The following is a 16,719-nucleotide window of genomic DNA, read 5'->3' on the forward strand; positions in this document are numbered from 1 at the left end:
TTTTTTCACTTATTCCTTAACTCATTCAACCTTTTTCTACCAAGAGTTATTGAGTTATTATTATTTGTCAGGCACACCCTTTGTGAGAGGCTGGACATCTAAAACTGAAGAAACAGAGTCCTGGTCACAGGAAGATCACAATTTAACAGGACAATTAAAAGCGAAAAGACAAATAACATAGAGGGGGTTTTCCCAGCCTTGACACTATTAACATTTCAGGACAGAGAATTCTCTGCTGTAGGGGCAGGGCTGTGCATTGTATGGTGATTAGCAACATTCCTGGCCTCTCCTCACTAGATGTCAGTAAGCACACATCCAGCCCCACCAGTTGTGATACTAAAAATAGCTCTAGACATTCCCTAACATACCTGGGGTGAGGTACAGCAAAATTACTCCCCAGCTGATAAGCAACTGTGATAAAGTATGATAAGATCTGTGACTATGGGTCATGAATGACTGCTTACAGGGGGCAGTTCTAGAGCTGAGCCTTCATAGATGAATAGGAAATTACCAGATAGATAAGGAGAGGAAGGTCAGAGAAAATGAGCTCATGAAGGACTGGTGTTGAGGGAAATAGGTCACAGTTAAGAAACTTGAATAAGTTCAGTCTTGAGGGTTTTGAGATGGATACAGTGGGACCAGTTGAAGAAATCTTGTTGGAATGCAAGGGAGGAATTACAAAGACCTGAAGAAGGCAGAAGAGGTAAAGGTGAAGAATTCAAGAGTTATTTAGGAGCTAGCGTCATTCATTTATTGAATAGCTTAGAAAGCAATAAATATTTCTTGAGTACTCTGTGTCAGACACAGTAGGTGTCAGGATTATAATGGTGCATGAGAGAGAGAAGCTGCCTTCAGGATACTGAGACAATCTCTGTGTGGTTAGCAAAACAAAGATGAGACTTGTAGGTGGCTTGGTAGACTTGGGGAGGAAAATCCAATCGTGCAGCACCTTTGACCAAGTGGGACTCCAATGATCACTGAGAGATCCTGGCACAGTTTCTGAGGTATTTACTTTCAAACAAATAAACTGCCTGTAAAGCAGTGTGAGAACAGCATTAGAAGGCGTTTAAAATATTTTTTAATTAATAATTTTAATAAAGCCAATTTTATGCCTGATTATTTCTTTATATTCTCTGTCCACATGTATATAGATGTGGATATGTAACATTTAAAACAGTTGCAGTCATAGGGTGATCTGATTTGTTAACTTAATGGCACATCATAAACATTTTACATGCTGCTATATAATATACATAATTATTTTTAATGACTACATAACATCCCATCCTATTGATGGACCATTATTTCCTTAATAAAATCTCACAGTTGGATTTGGTGTTTTGTGTGTATGTTTCCCATGATTAAATATAACCCCTCTATGATATCTAAACATCATGCTGGGTTTTTTTTTTTGCCATACACGGGCCTCTCACTGCTGTGGGCTCTCCCGTTGCGGAGTAACAGGCTCCGGACGCGCAGGCTCAGCGGCCATGGCTCACGGGCCCAGCCGCTCCGCGGTATGTGGGATCTTCCCGGACCAGGGCACGAACCCGTGTCCCCTGCATCAGCAGGCGGACTCTCAACCACTGTGCCACCAGGGAAGCCCACATCATGCATTTTTGAATATTGTTTGTTTGGGCTTTCTGTTGAATTAATCCCCCAGGGAGAATTTTTAGAGGTAGGATTAGTAAACTCAGGGGTATTGAGATTTTTATGGCTTATGTAGTATGTTGCCTCATTTAGCTTTATTTCAACTACTCATAACATGGATATAAAGGTTCACATGGGAAACTACCTTAAATCCCTTTTGGAAGGAGGCAGGGAATAAACTGTAGGCAAATGCTTAAATGTTGTCCATCCATCAACTCTGCTTCCCATTCAGTCGCAATGATTGGTACATGTGATCACTTGGTATGGTCATTACTGGGCATTGGGGAGGCAAAGATCAACAAGACTCAGTAGAGTCCTTTGGGATGCTCCTCACCTAGCTGGGGTGGGGGATGAGGGACTGCAGATGGGCAACTAAGGGGCCACACAAATCTGTCTGGGGGAGATGGGGAGGACTTCACAAGCCTGGGATGAGCACCAGAAGACAGTAAAATCTCACCAAACTAGGAAACAGGCAAACACTTGCAAAGATCTGGGGACCTTCACTTGAGATTCAAAAAGTATCAGTCAAACTGCAGCATGACTATACTGGCTTCAACAACAACAAGGCTTTCCAGTGGAAACAATGCTCTGGGTCCTTAGGTATCTGTCTAAACCAAGTTCAAAACTTTCTGTTCTAGGAGAATCAACAGGCTATCTGAGATCAGAAAATTTCTTCTTACCTGGTCTCAGAATATCATATTCATGTTTTAATTCTGTCTAATAATCGCAGAGATTTTTGAGGAATTGCAGCAGTCTCATACCTTCAGCCTATAAATATCATTTCTTTCTGCTGCTCAGTAACCCAGTGAAGGACAAAGATGCTGCTGAGTTCGGAATGACGGAGCAGCTGGTGACACATTTTGCTTCAGGAAAAGGGAGTGTTCTCTGACTCTGGGGAGGTGGGGGTGGAAAAATGATGGAAAAAGTGTCAAGGGTGTTGAATGCGTTTAACCTTCCTGAAACTGGAATAATCCTCAGTTTAGAGTGCTGGAGAATTAGGTTAGGACTAAGCCCTATGATTATATGCCCATTCAAAATAATACCAGGCAGATGATGACAACATGGCAGGCAGATGCTAGCCTTAAAAGACCCAACTCTTTCCAAACATTTGGGAGTTCAGTATCATCCAGAGTGCTAATTAGAAAGTTCTGTTTCCTAGGCAGGAAGGCTTGTTTCTCTTCTGTAATTTTACTTTTCACCCTTTACTGATTGATTCACAGAACCTTGTCTCCTTCAGATTTAGGGAGTGCTTACCATCAATTTCTTAATAATGACAGCCATTCAAATGCTGCTTCTTAATATTTTTTCACGTCTGTGTAAAATCTATATTGTTTATAATAGTTTTTCTTTAAATGGACTTTTTTTACATATATGTATTCTTTTAACGGGGAAGTATTCACACTGTACTATATCACTTGCCATAAGTAGGAGGTAACCTAAAAATGAATGCAGTCAAAACAAAACGATGTCATTACATTCTAGCTAGAGAGTTATATCATAGTCTCCTGAAAGGGAGATCAGGAAGCGTAACAGGAATGTTAAAAGTTAGCAGTATACTGAGATATCCTTGACGTGTTTGGGAATGGAAGAATTGGAAAAGAAATAATAGGATCAGTAATTAGGATAATGTCATTCAAAAAACCCACCCACGCAAAATTACCCATAAACCACCTTAAGTCAGTGTATGGGTCACTGCTGGTAAGGGTCCCAGACTTTGAGAAATGCTACATGGTCAAAAACTTTAAAAATGAGACTATCAATATGATTAAGCCAGAAGTGTGTATGTGTGGAGGGGAGCAGTCATCTAACAAGACATTGCTTTTTCTTTGCCTGAAATTCATTGACTATTTTTATTACCAAGATTCTTAGTACTTTTCAGAATGGGCTATAACATTTATTTTTGTAATGTCTTAATTCCTTTCCTTAAATGATTTTAGTGACTGAATTGGGCAGCCTTAGTGTGTTCATAGAATGTGGTTCACTTTTGATGATGTGGTCCTTCTGTGTCTGTCATGCTCCTAGAATTACCCATTAAGCACATTCCAAGTTTCAGCAATTGATTTGTCTGATTTTCTAACCAAATGGCTCAGGTAACTGGATATTGAATAAACACTGATTTTCTCTCTTTGAACAACTATTCATGGTACCCTATAAAACAATCAGGTTTTTCTTTTCCATTATTCTTTCAAGGAATTGGTTGTCAATCTTCTCTTCTTTCTTGCCAGCCTGTAGATTTTGAAACCAAAAGAGCATACAGCTTGAAGGTAGAGGCAGCCAACGTGCACATCGACCCAAAATTCATCAGCAACGGGCCTTTCAAAGACACCGTGACGGTCAAGATTGCAGTGGAAGATGCTGATGAGCCCCCCATGTTCTTGGCCCCGAGTTATATCCATGAAGTCCAAGAAAATGCAGCTGCTGGCACTGTGGTGGGGAGAGTGCATGCCAAAGACCCTGATGCTGCCAATAGCCCGATAAGGTACAGAGAAATTTATTTTTAAAGCCTGGATGGGCAATTCCAGAGGCAAGAGATTTTAGGAAATCCCTATAGGAACCAGGTCCTTCCGTCTCAGAAAAGGTCCAAGATATCATTCAGTGTAAACAAGATGAAGACTTAGAAGACATGAGTTCTACTCCACCTCTGCACCAACTCTTTGGATAGACTTGTTCAAGCTCCAGGATTTCTGGAGCAGATTTCCCAATGTATACTAGGTGATGTAACCCTAAGCTTTGCCTGTCTCAGAGAACTGTGGTGAAGTATAAATAATGATTGTGAAATAATAACAGTAATTCTAATTTATTGAACACCTTCCTATGCTCCAGTTACTGCACTAGGGGTATCAGATATATAATCCAATTTATCCCCTCAACGTTATTTTCTAGGAATTATTATCTCTTAAATTAAGAGGAAATTGGGGCTCTGCAGGGCAAAGTGACTTAACCAAAGAGACACAGACAGTGAACAGGAGGCTCAGAAGGCAAGCCCTGTCTATCTATCTGCTGAGCACTTTGAAGAGATAACAAAGTGCCCCTCAAATTTAGGATGCTTTTATTACCACAAATATACTTTTGTGACTTAGACAAGAAAGCTAGAAAAGCCATTCAGAACCCTGCCTCCCCTGCTCCCCAACCTGAGCTAATGACCAATGAGATTGACGATGAAGATGAGAGGGTGATGAGAAAGAGGCTGAGAAGGAGTCTTGAGTCACAGGTTCAAGGCATGTCCATATAGGGCAGAAATGTAAAGTTGGCTGAAACCTGCCCTGGACTGGATTCTAGCAGGTGTTTATTTTTCCATGGCCACTCCCCTAATTCCCTTCTTGCCTAGATTCCTTCCTCGGCCTCCTCATGGTCCCCCTGCCCCCGATCTCCCACCTACCTTTCCATCATCCTGTAGCCAGACTGATTGTTTTAAAATGCACATCCAAACATCACATCACACTTCAGTTAAACAGCAACAATGACAAAAATAATCACTGATCAAATTGTTTCCCATTGTCCCCTACTCCAAAATAGTCTCAATTCTCTTACTTGGCTTAAGGCTCTTCTTCGAGCCCCTCCCCCCCCAGTTCCTGCTGTGTCCTGCTGGTCTCCTGCTTTTTGTCTTACTCTCCCTTCTCATCAGACTCTCAGTTGCAGCTAGACTGGGCTACTTCCTGTCCCCTTTTAATTCCTGACCTTTGTGTGTTCTTCCTTCTGGTTGGAGATCTCACTGTCATCCTTTCCAACTTGCTACATGGTACTCATTTTTCCCACCTCCACTTAGGTGTCACCTCCTCTAGGAATTCTTTCAGGGCACCCTAAGATGGATCAAATGCGGCTTCCACCTCACAGCTCTCACCATACATCACAATGACAGCTTACACTGTGTTGTCCCTGGCACAGTCAAAGAGGGCCAGGGATGTGTCTGTCTAGGTCAGGGGTTAATAAGCTACAGCCCACAGAACAAATCCAGCCTCCATCTACATTTTGAGGAATCTCTATACTGCTTTCCATAATGGCTGCATCTTGAACACGTATCTGCACTCTCGTGTTCAATGCAGCATTATTCACAATAGCCAAGATACGGAAACGATCTAAATGTTCGTCGACAGATGAATGGATTAAGAAATAGTGAGATATATATATATATATATATATATACACACACACACACACATATATATGTGTATATTATATATATAAAACAGACTATTATTTAGCCTGAAAAAAGAAAATCCTGCCATTGGTGATAACATATGTGAATTTGGAGGATACTGTGCTAAATGAAATAAGCCAGACTCAGAAAGACAAATATAGCATATCACTCATATGTGGAATCTAAAAAAGTCTGATTTATAGAAACAGAGAGTAGAACACTGGTTGCCAGGGGCTAGGGAGTGGGGAAAATGAGGAGATATTGGTCAGCATGGTAACTATAGTTAATAATAATGTACTGTAGACTTGAAATTTGCAAAGAGGGTAGATCTTAAGTGTTCTCACCACACACACACACACACACACACACAGAGAGGAAATGGTTGCTGTGTGAGGCAGTGGCTATGTTAATTAGCTTGATTACGGTAATCATTACACAAGGTATACTTATATTAAAACATCATGTTGTACACATTAAATACAGACTTTTTTATTGTCAATCATATTTCAATAAAGCTGGGAAGAAAAGTAAATAGATCTGAGTATGAAAAAAATTGCCATGGACAATGGAGTTTTTCTATTTATACCAAAGAAAATGCTGACAGAGCAGAAGGAAGTCCCAAATGTAAATGCTGTTCAGTTGCCTTTAAGTCTTTGAACATTGCCCCTTTGGTGAGAAAGGAAGGAAATTACCCTTTACTGAGCATCTTCTTGGCCCCAGACAACCCTGCACTAAGTTATTTAAGTTAATCCTCAGACACCCTTGAGGCTGTGATCATGTTAGGGTCCAATAGATGGAAACACTGAGGCTCAAAGAGATGATGTGAATTACCCAAAGTCACATGAACTGTCAGTATTGGAGACTGGATTTTAGTCCAGAGCTGCCTTGAGTCCACTATGAGCTGTTTACTCTCTCTGGGCAGCCACTGACGGAAAGATTTCCCAGGAAGGTTTGAGTACCGTGCTCTCTGTGCAAGAAGATACATCAGGTAACGACTGAGGAGCTTGGTAACACCTTTAAACTACTCAAAAATGTTCATGGTGTGAATTTTAAATGAGTTAACTTTAGCCTAGAATATCAAGGTGCATTAGCAGCTTTTTAGAAGAGAGATGATATAAAAACACATGGAACAGCTGCTCATTTCCTTGACGCCTCGTTATCTCCAAGGATCCACATCTGTGATTGGTTATTTGGGTCATATTTTCATTGGAAGCTATTCTGTGCATGGAGCCATTTTTCATGTCTATAATTATCCAAAGATGCTCACTGTGGCCCTTGAACCAACTCCCCTCACCCACTCAGGTCCTCATTCTTAGAACTGCCAAACAATTCATAGAATAACATTTAAAGGTTTTTATTCAGTGGGTCTCCTAGCCAGACTACCTACTTTCCTGAGTGCTTATCGTCACCTTTAAGGACATTTGTGTCCTTAAACATATGGGTAGGAGGGCCTTATAGCGTCAGCCAAACTCTTAGCTGCTTCAAAATGTTTGCAGCTTTCTTCTCAGACTCTAGCATCAGAGACCTTTTCGTTTACCATTGCCTTCCTGAAATATTCTTTCCTCTTAGCTTCATTGGTAGTAACCTCTTCATGCCTCAGACATACCTGGTGTCTTCAGTAGTCTGAGATCCCAGTCTAGGCACTGGGGGCTCCCTGACACTCAGCCTTTCACTTCAGACTTTCTCTCTCTGTGTCCACTTATCTATAGAGTTTCCATCCATGCTACTAATTGAATTGAGTTAATGCTCTAAATTTTCTGCCTCTAGGCTGATCTTTCTCCCTGATTCTAATTCTGTACTTGTTCTGCTGTCTGCTCTGCATTTTTACCCACTTCCTTTTTCCTTCACCGGCTCATTCACTAAAAACATATTTTTGAGCCTATACTTCTTGTGACATACTTAAAACAATAAAGACCGACTATACCCCTGACTCTGTGAAACCTCTGATAAACTTGAATCTTGCTCTCCTGGTGTAGCAGCATAGCCCTAGTGGAAATTCAACCTCTCCTTCCTGGTAAGTTGACTTTGTATTTCCCAATGTCTCCCTCTCTGCAACACTCAGGCTAGAAACTCTCAAGGACTCTCCCAGCCTCCCACAGATCTCCAAATATCAACTGAGTCCTCCTGGTTCTGTCTTTATCACATAGTCTTCCATTCCCTCTGTCGCTTCTATACCTCACTCTCTCATCACCTCACTCCTTAAAAACTATCAATACATCACCTCCTTAAGTTTCCTCTGTTCCTTCCTCCACTCTCACTAGCTCAGACCACCTTGCCCACCCTATCTTATTCATCACCCTGATAGTCTGAATTAGTTTATTTGTTCCTCTGATCAAAAGCCTTTCATGATTTTTCACTGGCTATAGTATGAAAGTCATACTCTGTAGGCTGACATTTGATCTATCCACAGTGTGTAATAGCAGCGACAACAACAAAAATCAGAGCAGCTATATTTGTTGTTCTGTTTACTATGTGTGAGGCACTAGGTTATGCATCTTCAACATCTATCATTTTATGTAATTCTCACAGATAACCTAAGAGTTAGGTTACTATTAATATTCTAGTTTAAGTGATAAGTAAGCTGAAATTCAAAGAACTTAAGTGGCTTTTCCAGTATCACTCAGCATATATGTAGCCAAGCATGAACTTGTACCTAGGACTTTACAAAACTAAAATCCATGTGCTTCACTTCTATAGAATAATACTTGTTAATTATCGTTCTTCCTGTGAGCCTGTCTTGTCATGTCAACTAGATAGTAAACTCCCTAGTGGCAGGGAAAAAATATTCTATTATTTTCTCTTTATTTTCACATAGAGCTCTGCTGAGCGTTTAGTCACTGAGCCTCTACTGACATTTATGAGGTGTGTGATAGTTTATCTTCTCTTTCCTCACTGGGGAAGGGGACTCATCATTCCATTCTCATAGGGAGCTGTGAAGGCATCGATATCATGGATGAGCTCATGTTTTCTATATTGCGAAGTGCTGCTCTGCACTAAATTCCTCTCCCTTGGAAAGAACATGATCTAGAACTGGAAGATCCAGGTTCTAATATTGGCTCCCCCAGAAGCGAGATAATAGACCATTTGCAAATCCTACCATTTGTAAATTGAAGAGATTAAACTCTGTGACATCCATGGTCTTTGCTAATATTTTCTAATATTCTTTGGTTTTATGGCCCTAAATGAATGCCTTCAGACATATGTACAGTTGGCCTTCTGTATCCATGCATTCTGCATTGATGGGTTCCATGTCAATGGATTCAACCAACCACATGTCCAAAATATTTGGGGAAAAAAAGTCCAGAAAGTTCCAAAAAGCAAAACTTGAATTTGTGGCACACCAGCAACTATTTACATGGCATTTACATTGCATTAACTATTTTAGTAATCTATAGATGATTTAAAGTGTACAGGAGGGGGCTTCCCTGGTGGCGCAGTGGTTGAGAGTCCGCCTGCCGATGCAGGGAACACGGGTTCGTGCCCTGGTCCGGGAGGATCCCACATGCCGCAGAGCGGCTAGGCCCGTGAGCCATGGCCGCTGAGCCTGCGCATCCGGAGCCTGTGCTCCACAACAGGAGAGGCCACAACAGTGAGAGGCCCGCGTACCGCAAAAAAATAGAGATAAAAATAAAGTGTACAGGAGGATATGTGTAGGTTATATGCAAATATTACGCCATTTTATATGAGACTTGAGTATCCAGGGGTTTTGGTATCCTCAGGTGTCCTGGATCCAATCCCCCATGGATGCCATGGGACAACTGTCAACACTTATTAAAGCCAGGTCTCCAGAACTTTATCCTGGGCAAGTTATTTTACCTTACTACACCACTCCTCTTGACCCATCTTCTACCTCACCTCGCCCCATAATATTCTGGAAATTCGTTTGTCTTTTGTTAGAAAAAAGCAAATTTTCTAGTGGACAGGAGTAGCTGAAACCTTCCGACTCTGCTGTTAGGCTCAGTCTGGGGTCATTGAAGTGTGGGGAGAAGGCTCTACAAATGAATGGCCAAGCCCTCCTCGCATATTTCACAATGGAATTCAGAACCAAGCTACCCGAGAACCCCTAAAACCAAATACATTGAATAAATTTACTCAAAATATAGTTACCATTTTCCCTTAAGTAAGGAGAAAACTGATTTCTCAGTACCGTAAATGATCTTTGATGATAACTTAAGACTATTTAATATTTCATATGCAGAAATCTGGCAAGGATTCCGTACACTTGTGACTTTCTGAGTAGTTTGGAAGCAAGGCAGACCCACTTCCCAAATGCAGGTTCATAAATTCAGATGGTGGGTGATTGTAGTAAATATGAAAAAATATGCAGCATGCTATTCCATTTTTCAATCAGATATGCAACATATTATTCCATTTCTCAATCAAATATGCTAAACAGCTCTTTCATTCATTGTCCTGAATAAAGAATTCCAATGTTGCAAAGTGATTTCTATAAAAGATTCATGTAAGAAGTTTGAAAAGTAAATTTGATTAAAAAGAAAACCTAGCTCAAGCAATTCATTGAAAAAGTTGCTTTAAATATAGCATGGAGAAAATATTCAAATATTAAGCTGCTTGGAATGTCTTGGTCTAATTGCCTCATTTGCATTCTGCTTAGGTATTCAATCGATCGTCACACTGACCTGGACAGGTTTTTCACTATTAATCCAGAGGATGGTTTTATTAAAACTACAAAACCTTTGGATAGAGAAGAAACTGCCTGGCTCAACATATCAGTTTTTGCAGCAGAAATCCGTAAGTATTATCCTAAGGGTTTTGATTCTACTTTACCAAATATTATTCCTTGAGACTTTCTATATATTCTGGAAAATAACAGCTGAGATAGAACAATTTTTTTTTAGTCTTAAACATATTTTTCAATCTTTAAAATTTATTTTTGGTTGTCTATCTAGGGAGACATAAAAGCAAATAGAGATGTTTTCATTTTCTTTGGCAGAACTGGGTACAGACTTGGCACATGAGCTGATAGTCTGTAGCAGCTTGAAACTCTTAACCACCGCTGAAAGATTCCCCACTTTATCCTCAGTTTTGTTTAAACCCAGAGCAGCAGAATCCTTAGAGCCAAGATCTGTGGGTTCTTTTTTACCTATAGACCGGTGGTTTGCAAACTTGATCATGCAATGGATTATCATGAAAGGCTTGTTGTAACAAAGATTTCTGGATCCCACTCTCAGAGCCTCTAACTCGGGTCTTGGGTTGGGTTTGAGAATTTTCACTTCCAACAAATTCCCAAATTGTTTGATGCTCCTCTGGGGATCCCACTTTGAGAACTGCTGTTGTGGACTACACTCTGAGGGGGACAGTCTCCATTATAAGCATTTAGAATTAAACCTCAACAGAAAGGGAAAAGTGGTTTATTTCTTACTGGTCTAATGTTGACCTTTATTCTAGGACATCCCCCTCACATTGGATTTGGCATACTTTGGATTTTAGGTGATTTTTGTGCCAACAGTGCCTTTCCCTGCAGGGCCTGAATGAGTGGCTGGAGCTCACTTTTTCCCAAGAGTAACCTTGGACCAACATGGATTCCTCCCTTGCACATGTTTACTGTCTCAATTCTCTCCTTTCAGACAACCGGCATCAGGAAGCCAAAGTCCCTGTGGCCATTAGGGTCCTTGATGTCAACGACAATGCTCCCAAGTTTGCTGCCCCTTATGAAGGCTTCATCTGTGAGAGTGACCAGACCAAGCCACTTTCTAACCAGGTAACGCTGCTCTGCCTTGGCTATGAATAAGCATTTAGAAACAGAGTTTGGTTTTGAGAGCATCACCTGGAGATACTTCCCACTGCCCAAGAAGGCTTCAGAGCCCTGGTTTAGCTCTGGAGCTATGTTCTCTAATTAAAATCAGCCTTCTCAGCCAGCCAGGAATTTTTGAATGAATGATGTGCCAATGTCAGCATGATTTATTTATGGGCCACCTTTCTCTTTCAGCCAATTGTTACAATTAGTGCAGATGACAAGGATGACACAGCCAATGGACCAAGATTTATCTTCAGTCTACCCCCTGAAATCATTCACAATCCAAATTTCACAGTCAGAGACAACAGAGGTTCGTACCAAGGTTCCTGTGCATTCAGAGAAGTAGAAATGGAAAATAAATGGCTTTTATATTGCAGAGCACAAGTATTTCCCCTAATCTTAATAATGCCTTTCTGTTGAAGAACAAACAAAAAATAATAATGCCACCTTCATTTTGAGATATGGGCTCTCTTGGTGCATAGGAATAAGTGAGTCTAATTTTATTTTACGTTTTTTGTTGTTGTTGGCTTTGATATTCACGAAGCAGTGCGAAAACCAAGTGGGGAGGCTTACAGGGTCAATACGCAAACAACTTCATTTATCTTTTTTTAAGAGGTTGATACATCCTTAGGGGGAAGCATGGCTTTATGAATATTGATATTAAGTAAAGCATTAAAAGAGATCAGTTCAACCTTGTAAGGTAATGTAATCTTTCAGCTGTCCTTCCCTTCCCAGCATAGTTTTAATGCAATGTGGTTGATACCTAAAGGTAGTTATGGAATTACTGCCTGAAGGGCATGAGTAAAGCATTGTTCTCCACTGTAAACATGCAAAATTTGATGCAATTTCTACTTCTCATTTCATTAGTCAAGGAGGTTCTAGACTTGGAAATTATTCGAAGTAGTTGTTTTCTGTTGTTGTTGTAGTATAGGCCCAAACTGATGCAGTCCCTTGACAAAGTGTATAGCAGAGCCAAGATCAAAAAATAAATTTCTTGACTCCTGGCAAGACTCTTTTGGCCTGCACCTGTTCCTATAAGCCTGTGACAATGCAGGTCTATTAGAACAGGAAGACAAATGCCATGATTTGACATAGGAATAAAATGTGATCCTTCTGAACACATGTTTGCATTAGACACATGCTAGCTATGTACGAGGTTATAGATATATTGCTTTCTTGATGACTGAGATCAGGTTTATAGGATCTTAAATTAATCTAATAAGTAATATTACTTTCCCCATCACCATTATCAGTATTATCTATATTTCACATACCAGTAACTATGTTCTAAACACCGTGCCAAGATCCTTCCCATACTTTATTTAATTCTCTCAACAGCATCATAGGTGAGGATTATTATTATCATTCCCATTTTGAAGATGAGGAAAATGAGGGACAGGCCATTAAGTAAATCAGCCATGTGAGAGCGAGACCTAGATTTTAAACCTGGACATTCAGAGGCTAGAGGTTGCAGCCTAAACCACTGTGCCCCATGCTCCTTGGATTTGGGGGGATATGACCTGGCATATTTTATTATTATTTCTTGGACTGATTTGAGCTTTTCATTATGATCCTTATATCTATGTGTTCATATAATCCCCAATTTACATTTGAGGTCTAATTGCTGGATGTATTCCTGGCAATAACCCTGTTTATCGCTGGACACCTCCTAAAACAGCTGGTGTTTCTAGGCTTTTCTTTGCCAACTTTGCCTCCATCACCTGCCTTGTCTTCTTTTTATGTGTGCAATAATATTTAGTTGCTGTTTACCCTCTGAAAATATTATACTAAGACCTATTGTTCTCTAGGGACTTATAAATATTTCACTTTGTCACAGTACTTCGGAATGCCATCTATATTTTCAAGGAGATTATATTACCATGGAGAAGCCAACCTACTGCACAATTTGTTTCCCCTGCCCTTTCCTATAAGAAACTAATCCTTTGTGGAGCTACCACTTTTGCAGGGAATTGCTACTTTTTAAGAAAAATGACTTTATTAACTATGGCAAACAGTTAATGAAAACTCCCATGTTTAGAGCTATTACAGAACTTTAAAGCAAATACAGTCCTATAATTATCATTTAATAGAGTTTCCTTCTACCAGATCCTAAAAGTAATTACATATTGAAGTGATCCAAAAAGAGTAATCACATTCTACATCCTATTAATAGCCTACTGAGTTACCAAATTTCCCAGCTGAGACTGTTTTCCATAGAAAACATGAGATAATGGTTTACAGCATGCTGAGTAAAAGCATCAGATTTCTCTCTCCTTGAGTGCTTACTTCCATTATGCCATGTAAATAATCAGGATTGTGTTTGCCTAAACTCGGCATAAGCGTTTCGCCTCTTTAAAAATATAAGAGGGAACGCCATCTTAATACACACAAGCCTTTTATTTCATTTTTATCTTACTCCATTCTACAGCCCGAGCTTCAGACAACTCAGCAGGCAGCAGGAAAGTAGAACACTGGATAACTCTTCAACATTTGAGTCCATCTGGGGCTAATAATATCAAGAGTGGTGCTGTTTGGGGAAATGAAGAGCTGATCCACCCAGGCTTTGAGATGCATTTATTTTGAAAATATTAGACTTATGGCATCTTTAAAAAAAATAAGGAACATGTAATGAATAAGAAAAGTGCAAAGAAAAAAATACTGAGAAGAGCCCATCTCATTTATGTAGTTCTTCATTGGATTATAAAACCTGCTAATGGCCATTGTTCCACTTAGTTCCTAAACAGCCCTAGGGGTAAACAGCCCTAGGGGGTAGGCATGTTGGATATTTTTATCCCCATTTCCTAGATGAGGAAAGAATATGAAACATCAGAAGATTCAGAGACTTGCCCAAGGTCACTCTAGCAATAAGTGAATTGAACTAAAATGTTTGAGTGTTTAAAGGGTTCTGTCTCATGTAGTAACACTTTATATATTATGAATATAGAGCTTGTGTCTTTTCTAATTAATTATTTTCTTTAAAAATCTTTGTTTACCCCATAATCAAATAACAACAGTCTTCAGAAGAGAAAAAATCTAAAATAAATTCATCAAACTAGTATTACAGGGAAAGTGTGAATAGAAAAGGACAAACTGTACTTCAAGTTTAATTTTAATCACAGCCATAGTAATTGTAAAATATATTTGCAAAGAATTTTATAAGTTTCTTCTACTGCATAATTAATACATATTCCTTGTAGGAAAATTATAAAATACAAACAAGCAGAAATAAAATTAGAAATAATAAAATAACTTAATATACTATCCAGAAATAATCACTGCTAATTTTTATAGCCTTCCAGACTTTTTCTTGGCGCATATATATATATATATATATATATATTTTTTTTTTTTTTTTTTTTTTTTGCGGTATGCGGGCCTCTCACTGTTGTGGCCTCTCCCGTTGCGGAGCACAGGCTCCGGACGCGCAGGCTCAGCGGCCATGGCTCACGGGCCCAGCCGCTCCGCGGCATGTGGGATCTTCCCGGACCAGGGCACGAACCCGCGTCCCCTGCATCGGCAAGCGGACTCTCAACCACTGCGCCACCAGGGAAGCCCGGCATATATTTTGATCTTTAAAAAAGGCAACCATAAAATAATGTCCGCTTTTTTCCCTGCATAATAATACATGGTATGCATTTTTCAGCATCAGTATACTTATGTCAACATTTTTTTCCCCTAAATATCCTCCTAACTTCATTACAAGGGTATATGATATCAGTTGACTATTGTTGTGTAAGTACGTTGTTTTCACACACCTTTGCCAAATATCTAATTATTCTTTTAGGATAGATTCCTAGAGTGGAATTACTGTATCAGAAGCTTTTGATACTTAATTGACAAACTGCCTATCAGAAATATTATACCAATTTATAATTGCATCAGTAAAATACGTAAGCTCCCATTTCCTCACATTCAAGCCAACTCTAGATACTATTATTCTTTTTAAATGATTCACAAATCGATAAGTGAATTATAATCACATATCACATTTAAAATTTTCAATTCCTTTCATTACTAGTAAAGTTAGGATTTTTTAAATAAGTATTCTTTTTTTTTTAATTGAAGCTCTTTTTATTTTTTGCTTTTATTTATTTATTTATTTATTTTTTGGCTGCGTTGGGTCTTCGTTGCTGTGCGTGGGCTTTCTCTAGTTGCAGTGAACAGGGGCTTCTCTTCATTGGAGCACGTGGGCTTCTCACTGCGGTGCCCTCTCTTGTTGCAGAACATGGGCTCTAGGCCACGGGCTTCAGTAGTTGCAGCACACGGGCTCAGTAGTTGTGGCTCGAGGTCTCCGGAGCACAGGCGCAGGAGCTGTGGCACATGGGCTTAGTTGCTCCGTGGCATGTGGGATCTTCCAGGACCAAGGATTGAACCCATGTCCCCCACATTTGCAGGCAGATTCTTAACCACTGCGCCATCAGGGAAGTACAAAATTTTTTTTTTCTTTTTTTCGGCCACGTGGCATGTGGGATTTTAGTTCCCTTACTAGGGATCGAACCCGTGCCCCTTGCAGTCAAAGCCCAGAGCCCTAACCACTGGACCACCAGGGAATTCCCTGATTCTTTTTTTTGCTTTATAAATCGGCTACTCATGTCCTTTACCCAGTTTTTGAATTGTATATTCATCAATTTGCAATTGATTTATAAAGTCTCTTCATCTTTTAATGCTGTTAACTTGTGACTTATCATACCTATTGCATAGATTTCTGCAATGTTTCAATGTCCTTTCAATCCTGATTATGCTATGTTCTAAAGTATAGATGTTGTACTTTTTGTATCAGTTTTTCTGCTTAAAATTATTCTTAGCAAGACTTTCCTCATGGAAAAGTGATATCAATATTCACCTAGCTTATCTTCTTATATATCATGTTTCCCATTTCAATCATTTATCCATGTGAAATAAATACACAGGCTCCCTTTGTTGGCCATTTCCTAAATATCATTTAAGAAATGGTCATTTCCAATTGCTTTGCAATGCCATCCTTATTTTCACCTACATTACATACTATTAGATTTTATTTTTTTGGACTATCAACTCTCCCTATTCTATTTATTCTCATGATAGTATCATATTTTTCTTTAACGGTTGCACGCGTGTAATATGTGTGTTAAAATCTGACAAGGGTTTTGTCTACATTATTTTCATTTTATTACTCTTTCTTAGCTTTTGGTTT

General features: G+C 39.5%; 1 protein-coding gene across 7 annotated transcripts in view; it reads left to right on the top strand.

Annotated features, from left to right (window-relative positions):
* CDH11 (cadherin 11) overlaps positions 1 to 16,719 on the top strand; it is a 140,101-nt gene that overhangs the window by 109,492 nt on the left and 13,890 nt on the right. For all 7 annotated transcript variants that reach the window (XM_033845170.2, XM_033845166.2, XM_033845168.2 and 4 more), the window contains 4 exons: positions 3,876 to 4,129; positions 10,404 to 10,540; positions 11,377 to 11,510; positions 11,739 to 11,856. In XM_033845170.2, coding sequence (XP_033701061.1) covers positions 3,876 to 4,129; positions 10,404 to 10,540; positions 11,377 to 11,510; positions 11,739 to 11,856 — 643 coding nt within the window. The remainder of the gene's footprint in view (positions 1 to 3,875; positions 4,130 to 10,403; positions 10,541 to 11,376; positions 11,511 to 11,738; positions 11,857 to 16,719) is intronic.

This window comes from Tursiops truncatus, chromosome 19, assembly GCF_011762595.2.
Source record: "Tursiops truncatus isolate mTurTru1 chromosome 19, mTurTru1.mat.Y, whole genome shotgun sequence".
NCBI lineage: Eukaryota > Metazoa > Chordata > Mammalia > Artiodactyla > Delphinidae > Tursiops > Tursiops truncatus.